The 10067-nt window shown below is 35.3% G+C and overlaps 1 protein-coding gene across 2 annotated transcripts; it reads left to right on the forward strand.

Moving 5' to 3' along the window:
* The first annotated feature begins 140 nt into the window (after window positions 1-140).
* On the forward strand, window positions 141-6653 carry LOC139872118 (uncharacterized). 2 transcript variants are annotated; one of them, XM_071859935.1, is made up of 5 exons: window positions 141-1006; window positions 2173-2314; window positions 2392-4422; window positions 4975-5352; window positions 6213-6653. In XM_071859935.1, the coding sequence occupies exons 1-4, from the start codon at window positions 147-149 to the stop codon at window positions 5326-5328; spliced, it is 3387 nt and encodes a 1128-aa protein (XP_071716036.1). In that variant the 5' UTR covers window positions 141-146; the 3' UTR covers window positions 5329-5352; window positions 6213-6653. The 2 variants fall into 2 exon arrangements, with proteins under 2 accessions (XP_071716036.1, XP_071716037.1); XM_071859936.1 differs by lacking the exon at window positions 6213-6653 and having other exon boundaries at window positions 4964-5178.
* Window positions 6654-10067: the final 3414 nt, after the last annotated feature.

Raw genomic sequence — 10067 nt, forward strand, 5'->3', positions numbered from 1 at the left:
AAACGTTTTCATTTTAATATAAGTTTTCGTTTTTTTTTTTCGCCCCAAAAAAAAAAAAACAAACAAAAATGTTTTATTTTAATTTTATTTAACGTCTCCTACGCTTTGCATCTCCCTGGTCCCATCAGTCTGCTCAATTTTCGGCTATGACAACAAACGTCGACGACACCACCGACCGTCCATCTCACGCCGTTCCCGTCGTTGATCTCAGTCTTCTTTCCCAATCCGAGCTCTACACACTCTCTCAATCTTCCGATTCCGCTTTTAATCTTCAAAACGACGTCGTTATCCCCAATATCAACTACGCCGTTTTCAATGAATCCGCCGGGAGCCGTAAACAAACCTACTCTCGTTTCCGTCTTGCCTCCGCCTCCGTCCACCGCCGTACACCTCACCTTCGTGTGTCACACACTCACGCTTCCAGCAACATCAATGATCCTGAACAAGCGGAAAATAAGCAGATTATACGGATGTTGAAAGAGCTGTGTAAATCAAACCCTAAGTTTCATGATATTGATCAATTTGAAGATGATAAAAACGGTAATCATGTTAATAGTAATTCAGCTGTGGCTGAATTTTTGAATTCTGAAACCCTAGGTATGAAGCGGAAACGAGGACGGCCTAGGAAGCATGAGAATGTTGTGTTTATTCGGCCTCCGAATAAGAGGCTTCGTACTTATACACTTAAGAAGGAGATTGTGTATGATAATGAGAGAGATAGAGGAAATGTGAATCATAAAGGTGTGGTGGTGAATCTGGCTGCACTTGCAGAATTAGAGAATCCGTTTGGGCCGGAGATTATGCGTAGGACGGAGGGGATGAATACGGAGGATGAGTTGTTAGAGTTTTTGAGAGGTTTGAATGGTCAGTGGGGGAGTAGGAGGAGAAAAAGGAGGGTTGTGGAGGCAAGTGAGTTTGGTGATGTTTTGCCGCAAGGATGGAAGTTGAGTCTTTGCATTAAGAAGAAAGAGGGCCGTGTTTGGTTGTTTGTTCGTCGTTATTTAAGGTGTGAATTCTGACCTTTCTGTTAAGTTTTATGCTGCCATATTATCATTTGTTGATTGATATGATGATGGCCTTTGATGCTTAGGTATTATTGCAGAACGGAAATTAATTTATTCTTTGTTGATGATCCAATAAAAATATATACTCCATAGAATTTTTGAATTTATATGGCATACTATAAAGTGCATAGTTTGCGTATGGAAGCATGACTTTGGAGGAGAATAGATAATTGTAACCAGAGCAACTTTTTTGTAGATACTTAGAATATACATTAGATGACTTGTAGTAGAATGATGTCTTGTGGTTTTTAGAATTTTGTGGCAAAAGGTAAGAATGTAAATTTGGATCGATTTGTTCTCCTACTTTTTACGGAGTATATGTTATCCCCATAACCATGAGTTCTGTCATGGAGCAAAGGAGTATAACCAAGATATATGTAGTGTTGTGCGTTTCTTTAGCCTTATCTGGTGGCAATGTACATGAATCTTCATTTGAACTTATGAGCTTGCATATTATTATATATAGGCACAAACTGCTTCATCTTCAACCTCACAAACTACTTTATCTTTTGCCACATAAACTGTCATTTCATTATACCATTTAGGCTGCATGCATGATAAGTAAATAAAGCAAATTCTACCACAGTCACTACAGAATTATTAACCTTTTTTAGAGGATGAAAAGTTGTAAGCCCACCTGTATAGTAGAAGCTTGCGCACATGATATTTCATCACAAGTCTATTGTTAACACAGACAATGCTACGTTGTTTCCACAACTCCAGCAGGTTTAATTTGCTATTTTATTTTAGAAACCATTGGTAAACCTTATTTTTCTCAAGCTTAGTTTGTTTTTCATGAGCTATAACCTAGATATTTCTAGCTTTTCCACTGTTACTATTTTATTCCATTTCACAAACGGATGGGTTCATAATTGTCCTTCAGATGAGAAAGGTTGATCATTGTCCTTCGAACATAAGATCACCGTGTTTATGAACACTCATCTTACTATGCGAAGTGGACGTGCTGCACTAACCGTACCTATTCTTGGTTCCCTAAAGTCTCTTGTAGTATGCTGTTTTATCTCATTTATAGTTATATTGCTTTTAACATTCTGAATGTTATGACTTCATTATTCTTACACAACGTACTTAACTTGATGTTAACCAGTCCTAGTGGTCGGCAGTTCGAGTCATGCAAGGATATATCTACATACTTGATGTCTGTTATTGGAGACACAAACTTGGATCAGAAAAATCACGTGGACGTTAAAACTTCTGAGGATATTTCCTTAAAAGGATCTTCTGCAAATGTAAGTTGGTTTATTATATTTATTCTTCTCATACATATTTTTTCAATTACTTTCCTTTATATTGTGGCTTATTACAGGCTGAGGATCTTGTTCTACAAGAAGATACCAAAACAGATGCCCCCGTTGACAATTTATTTTCATCATCAGCATCACCATCACCATCACCATCACAGTCATCATGCTCATCACAATCACAACTATCACCGCCAGCTGTACACGAAGCTAATAACTGCGAGGGGCTAGCCACCTTGGATCCAATGGAGGTAGAAGTAGAAAATGATATTGAAAGTGACTATGTTGAGTGCAATTTGAAAGATGAAATGGAGAAAAAAGAACAATTCACAATAGCTCCATCCACAGTTGTCGTTTGCGATCCTGTTCCAATGACTGAAGATAGTAACAAGGAGTCAGTAATTTCGTCTCCGGATAAAGATAATGTGGTTTTTGAAACTGTTGATGCACATTCTGATGACAAACTAAATTCTGTTAACGAATCCAATAAGCTTGAGATTGTTCATGATCTTAACATTGAGTCTCATAATAAGCAGGATGTGGATATTGACCTAGGTGCAAATAGTTTTGTTGAAGCATTGTGTGACATGAATGATGACGTTTCTAAAACAGACCAACAACCTCTTGAAGATGCTATTTCTCCATCGGAACTTTTAGATGATGAAGTCCCGTTTTCTATCGATGAATGCAATAAAGAGCCTGAGACATCTACTGATAAATTTTATGTTTATTGTTCTGACAATAAGTCAGACTTGAATCTCGATAAGGGTGTAAGTTCAGAAAACGAACTTCTTTCTCAATTTGAGAATGAAGAGATTCACACCACTAGTGTTGTTAGAGTGAACGATCCTGCAGTTTCTGAGACTGGGCTTGTTACAAAATCAAGCATTTTTAATGAAAGGGCTTTTGTACCAAATCTGGATATGGACATAAATGACACGTCAGATGGTTTAACATCTGAAAAGGAGAAAGCTTGTGGTGAGTCATCATCTGGGTTTTTTCTTGATCGATTTGGGATCGATAAGGATAGTGTGGAGGTGGTCAAGAAGCTTTCCACCAAGTCAACCGATTCTTCTAAAGCTGTCAATAGTGAAAACCTAATATCAGTTGGTAGGCTTGCACATGACACTTATAATAATAATAATAGTATTAATAATAAACTCTCTTCTGGTTCAGACACATCTAGACATGATGGACAATTTGATATGGGGACAAATGCTTTTGGAAGCTTTGTCGCATCAGGCATTGAAGGTGTGAACACTTTTCAGGAAGATAATGAGTTAAATAAAAATCATGCTGGTGATATTCCATTTTCTACTTTGGAGCAGATAACTTCTGAAAGCAGCTTACTTCCATCTGGTAGCGAGCAACCTTCAAATAAACAAGAGGCTAAATTAGATGACTTCAATATGTTTAGGAACAATGTAGCAAAGCACAATGAATCAGATGATGTTTTGGGCTTTAATACAAAAAGCAATCTTGAATTTTGTTCACTTGTTCCATCTGAAAACGAGCAAGGATTTGAGTTCCAAGATGATGTCTCTTGCTTGTATGATAATACAATGGAGGAATGCAAGGAGGAAAGCTCTGAAAGGGGATTGCTTAATCATTTTTCTGATGATATTTTCGAAAATAAGATGTATTCGACCCCGTTAGATGGACTCAAATTTGATGAAGACAGAGATCTTAACAGTAATGAGTTAAGTCTTGCCTTTGGTAACCATCATGTTTCATCAAAGATGGAGGAAGCTTTTGATGTTCACACTAATTTAAGTATGGTTAACAATAGTATGGTTGATGATCTCAAAGTCGGAAGAGGTTCAGCTGGTGGATTATTTGATCTTTCTGGTAATGTTAAAACAAGTAATTTTCATAATGCATGGGTGGGGACTAAATCAAATGAATTTAAAAGTTCAGGGAGTAAGTTTACTACTGATTTTGGAGGCAATATTAGCCAAGCTCATGAAGAAGTTGTGCCTAGTGGTATGTGGAGAACGGGCGATGTAAGTCAATTGCAGAGCGGTTTATCCAACTCTTCACATGCACAGATCCCGTCACATAGCTCTTTTCACTCTTTCAATATAATGTCAGATAAGGTATTAGTTCCCGACTTCCAAACTATATGATATACTTATAAAGAACATGCTAATGGACCATAGCTGACACCCCAATTGTGTATAGAGAATTTTTAAATTAAAACTTAGTTGAAAATGAGACAAGTTTTAGGTGTTGTTTGTTTTTCAGTCTCCAGATCTTATTATGTCTTATGTCTACGCGTCCGCAGGCGTTCACTGCAAACTGTTAGTTTTTGTGAAGAAATAAGGTAAAATAATGCTTTATTAAGTTCGCAGACTTAGAACTATGCTTCTAAGTGCTGCAGACAGGTTTAAGTTATTTTGAACATAAAAAATAGTCTTCACTATTCAACATACACACCTTTAATCCACATCTTCTCTACAAACATGGTCCGCATATCTTCAGACAAAAACATCTTAGAAACAAACAACACCTCAATATTATCTTTTTCAATCAAATAATCTAGTAATTTCAGAAAAAACACATTAGGCAAAATTTGACCCGTTAATAAGTAAATGGGTCAAAATTGCCATGCTTGTTAAGAACTTGATTGATTATAAGTATTTCAACAGGCTGGAGATGGACAGTTTAGACTTGCTGAAAGGTATAATGAAGGATTTGCTGCGAGTGGTCTGAGATCCGGTAGACCCGAACCTGTGGAATTCAGTTTTCTAACTGGTAGATCTCAACATAATTCGCTTCAACAGCAAGGGGATTCCAGAATGTTCTCATACCATCCACAAATGCAGCAACAATTCAGTTCCCCGTTTTGGGTAAATCCTTCTGGAAGAAATCAGATGACAGCTGTCTGTGTGTGGTGTAAAAATCAATTTCATCTCCAGCCGGGACATTCTGGAACTCATGATGGAATCGGTTCCTTGTGCCCTTCTTGCACAACGATGTCAGGGCATGTTAACATGATGTAGAAGGAGTTGCCATTAGAATATAAGGTAACTTCTACTAAACGTTAAAATTTATTATTGACATGTTTTTTATTTTAAAAAAATAATGCGTTGTTGTTGAGGTTTAAGTCATGCAAGGTAGTTGCAGATAGGATTTTGGCTAGCAGTTTTTACTTGCTATTAACCGGGATAGATTCAGTTATTTATTTATATGATTATAATTGCGAGTCCTTCTTGTTATCAAATTTAACTCTAACTAAGAGTTACTTTTAGAGGTGACCAAATGGGTTGGTTAGGTATGGAGTCAGAATGAATCAGGTCTAATCAGGGCGCCAACAAGTCATTCTTGTATAATCTATTAATTTATAAACTTTTAATTAAATATAGTTAATACTCGAAGCTGATGATAAATTTGTAGTTACGATATTTAATTAATAAACAAATGATATTTACTAGGTTTCGTGCATTTTTTATACCCGACTTTTGACCTGGATTAAACTTCTTATTTTATATTTTTAATTTTTAAGTTTTTCCATTCGATTAGCTAGAGGCAAATCATATCCCATACTGATACATCTAACCATATATGGGTATTAATTGCCATATCTAATTACTATGAGAAATAATCAACTTTGGATTGTTTATTTGAACCTCGTAATCTCACAACTATGCGCTATTAAATCTCTATGAGTAGTGGTTAGGCTGAGTATATATAATTTTGGTTGAAGGTGGGTTGTCTACAAGGCTTATATATTCTGATCCAGGGCAAATGAGTAATGTACTCGCTTTGTGAGGCTGATAAAGCATTTTTCTTATATTTCAACTTATTTTTTCCCTCTTAGCTTCATATCGAATTTTAAAATTCATTTCTGCTATCATTTTCAACATTATTACTTTAATGCTCGCAGGTTAGCTAGATGACCTGATCCAAGTTGGGGTTTTCGGCTTCAAACAACACCACCTCTCATGAATCTTTAATTATTATTCTCATTTATCTTTAAAGCAGATTCTGAGATACTTCTAACATATTTAGGATTTTCATCTTAATTTGCAAGACAAAGTTGAAAAGTGAAAACTCTTGGCTTTTTAATCATGCTGGAACATATAATTCTCGTATTTTGAAAAGATAATTGACTTGTAGTTTGAGTCTATCTATCTGTTTAAAGTTTAATTAGCTGAAGCAAAGCTTGTAGAGTGTAGGGGTAAGGCGTTTAGTGCGGGTTCAGGTTGTAACTGGTAGTTTTCAGCAAGAATCGTAACTGTAAGGGTTGTTTTAAGCTCTATTTTTACTCTATAAATAGATAGATAGATAATTTGTTAAGTTTGTTTTATTTTATAGAACAATTCTTGAGGTTACTTTCTGTCTTGTTTAACTCTTTTGACCCATTGACACCTTTAGCAAAGTCCTTTATATTATTCGGAAACGTGATAGTCTAGGGGAAAAAATGTTAGAATGTTTCGGTTTTGATTGAATTTACGCTTCTGATAATAACATGAACAATAAGTTGAACCTTGGACTGAAAAAAGTTTGTAGTTGGATTTGCACACCAGGACTACATTAGCTTGGTAAAAAGTGTCAGTTATCGTTTTGATTTTTTATCAGAAGTTTGTAGTTGGACTTGGCTATTAAAGTACAAACTCTAGTACATGCTTATAATTAACACTTTATGAGCATTGTACTTTCTCTCACACACATTCTTCCTCTGCAGACTCCTTAGAATCAACTCACTCGAGCTTCCTACCGAGTCGAAGTTCATAGATTGATTAATAAGCCACCCTCGCTGAATTACCAGATCGCGAACCGAGTCTGCACGAATATCGGAGAGCAAAAACAGATCCCAGCCATACCCCTTTCTGCACTAAACCGTCACACAATCAAATCCATAATTATCAAAAATAATAGGGTTGCATATTGTAAGAAATATTATTGACAATAAAAATAAAAATATTGCAAGTATGAAGAATACTTGTTAGAACTTGCGGGCATAGCCCAATGGTTCCCCATGTCCTTGGACTTTTAAGTCATGGGATAGTGAGAGGTCATGAGTTCGATCTTTAGGGATGACATGATTTTCTTTAAACCAATTGAACACCATGGTATATATTGACCCTATAGGGAGGTTTTACCAGATTCGTTCACGGACCACTACTCGGAACACTGCCCGAATGGATGTGTTCCCAGGTACCGTTGATCGGGTTCGGATTTCCGCCCGTGTGTAAGAATACTTGTTAAATACCCATAATATCAAAAGTGAGTATGACTGAACCTGCAAAACATGGTAAAGTTATATTACCTGGGAAGACTTAGTATGACTGAACCTGCAAAACATGGTAAAGTTATATCACCTGGGAAGACTTCTTGTCAACCAAAGGACTCACATATAACTATATAAGCGTGTTCTTAAAAGACACTTTTATCTATAACATGATATTTGAATAATGGTTGTTCAAGACATAGAATAGGAGGCAAGAAGTATGTCTTAATTAGTGCAGCTTTTAGCAGAGTTGCGAATGCATATGTTGTTGGAATGAAATTTAATCTACTTCAATTTCAGAGCAGGCATTATCTTTGATCACAAAGGGAAACCTTTATTACTAGCAAAAGAGAAAGATATGCATATCCCTTACACTTAACTTTTGCATATGAAGACATTAAAACGTGTCATTACTCTCAATTCGCAATTGAACTTAAATAGTTATGGCATAGAAGGCTATCACACTTGACTTCAAAAAACATCAACTTGTAGTCAAAGAAAAAGTTGGCGAGTACTACTAGATCTTTATATGATATGATATGATACGATACCATATATCAAACTCTTTACTGGTTTTTTTATATAATTTATATGATATATGATATATGATATGATAATACTGTATACTGTATACTGATAATTTACCTAAAAAAATAATCAAATGTTTCTCTAGTTAAAAAGCAACTTTCTTAGACTACTAGTAACGGTTCCGTGAATGAACCGTGCTTGAGCCTCTGAGAGGAGCACGCCGATATTAGCATTTAGCCCTTGGTCTGTGTTTGAAGATCCGTGCTGCAAAATGTCGTTGTATGATAATTTGGATCACGGATGTCATGCAGTTTTTTGTTGTACATTTTTCTTTATTACTTGTACCCGTAAATAATTAATTAATTTAGTGGGTGTGGGGAAGCGTGTGATGGGTATGTCATGGTTGTTAGCATTTAGTGGTTGGTTAGTGATGAGAAGAAGGTGATGATGTGACGCTGATGTGGCAATTAGTGATTCCATGACGGACCGTCATGGTTAAGAGTGGTCTTATAGTAGTAGGTTTTCTTAATCAAATGGTAGCTCACAAAAGATAAAGAAATGTCGCGTATTTAATTAAGTTTGTTCAGATAGAGAAAATATTAATTAAACATTAAAAATCGTAACAAATATTCATTTATGGGAGATGTTGAAAATATCTAGATATTACAAAAAAAAAATGTAAGAATAATAAATAAAAATGGGATATTAGCTGAAACGTTAAGTTTTCAAAAGGACTATAACAATTACTCGTATTAAAAAAATTGCAAAAATGTCCTCCCAAATCACAAGGAATGACATACAAATCCCAAAAATCAGTTTGCGAGGTGCGTTATGCCGAGATTACTCGGTCTTGCAAAGTGTCATCGGTAAAAAGCAGATCGCAAGCCTGTCCCTCTGATTTGCTACTTGCGTGTTGCACAATGAAACCTTGTCCGGATCAAAGTTTCTAAAAATATTCGAGATTTAGTAGATTTATTGGGTAACACATGATTTGAGTGTATTGGTCATTATGTTTAGTAGTATTTGTATTATGTTTTTTTTTTCGTTTGTATGAGTTGTGTTGGTTTTGTTCCAGTTACTTTTACAAGTTTACTTTGCATAGTCTATAACTTAGTCAAATCAAACAACTCAAATTCAAAACTATTCGATTCACATGAAGCTAATTTTTAAAACATATACTAACATGATTTGAAACATTTAAATAAATTATAAAAATGTTCAACACTAGCACCAGCTTGGAACTCTATCGATGACATAGATCATTGGTTGCACCAATTGCGAAGGCTCGGCTTGCAATGGAAGTGGTCATCTTATGCTCGTTATGGTCTCTATGGAGGTATTGAAACAACTTAACCTTCCAAGACTTCAAGTTTCGGAAGTGGCATCTCTAGTAGGAAAATAAGTATTGTAGAAATTGAAATTTGTGGATGCAAAAATTCTAGAAATAGGAGTGTTCATTAAACGGTTTCACTCATGAAAGCAACCAATTTAAAGAGATTTGGGTGTGATGGTTTGGCTTATTTGATTTTAATTTAATTTTTGAGTGTAGCTCGAAAAATAATGTGGTTATTGAGTTGGAGTAAGTTTCAAAAATAAAACTTTGGTTTCAGACATATATATATATATATATATATATATATATATATATATAGAGTAGAGAGATCAAATGAGAACTTTTTTTTTGTGTGAGAACTCAAAAATACACTGAAATTCGAGCAAAAAGGGGAAATTCGAGCAAAAAGGGGACACGGGCGAACAAAAAAATAGCAATTCGAGCAAAAAATAGGACAAGGGCGAACAAAAAAAGTGATATTCGAACAAAAAAAAGGCGGACGAACAATTTTGTGTTCTACATTTTTGATAGTCGAATAAAAAAATGTAGAACACACGGGTAGTCGAACAAAAATGCTGATATTCGAACAAAAATGTGTTCTACATTTTGATATTCGAGCAAATTTTTTTTTTTTTTGCTCGACTATG

The sequence above is a fragment of the Rutidosis leptorrhynchoides genome, chromosome 10 (assembly GCF_046630445.1).
Source record: "Rutidosis leptorrhynchoides isolate AG116_Rl617_1_P2 chromosome 10, CSIRO_AGI_Rlap_v1, whole genome shotgun sequence".
In the NCBI taxonomy this organism is placed as follows: Eukaryota; Viridiplantae; Streptophyta; class Magnoliopsida; order Asterales; family Asteraceae; genus Rutidosis; species Rutidosis leptorrhynchoides.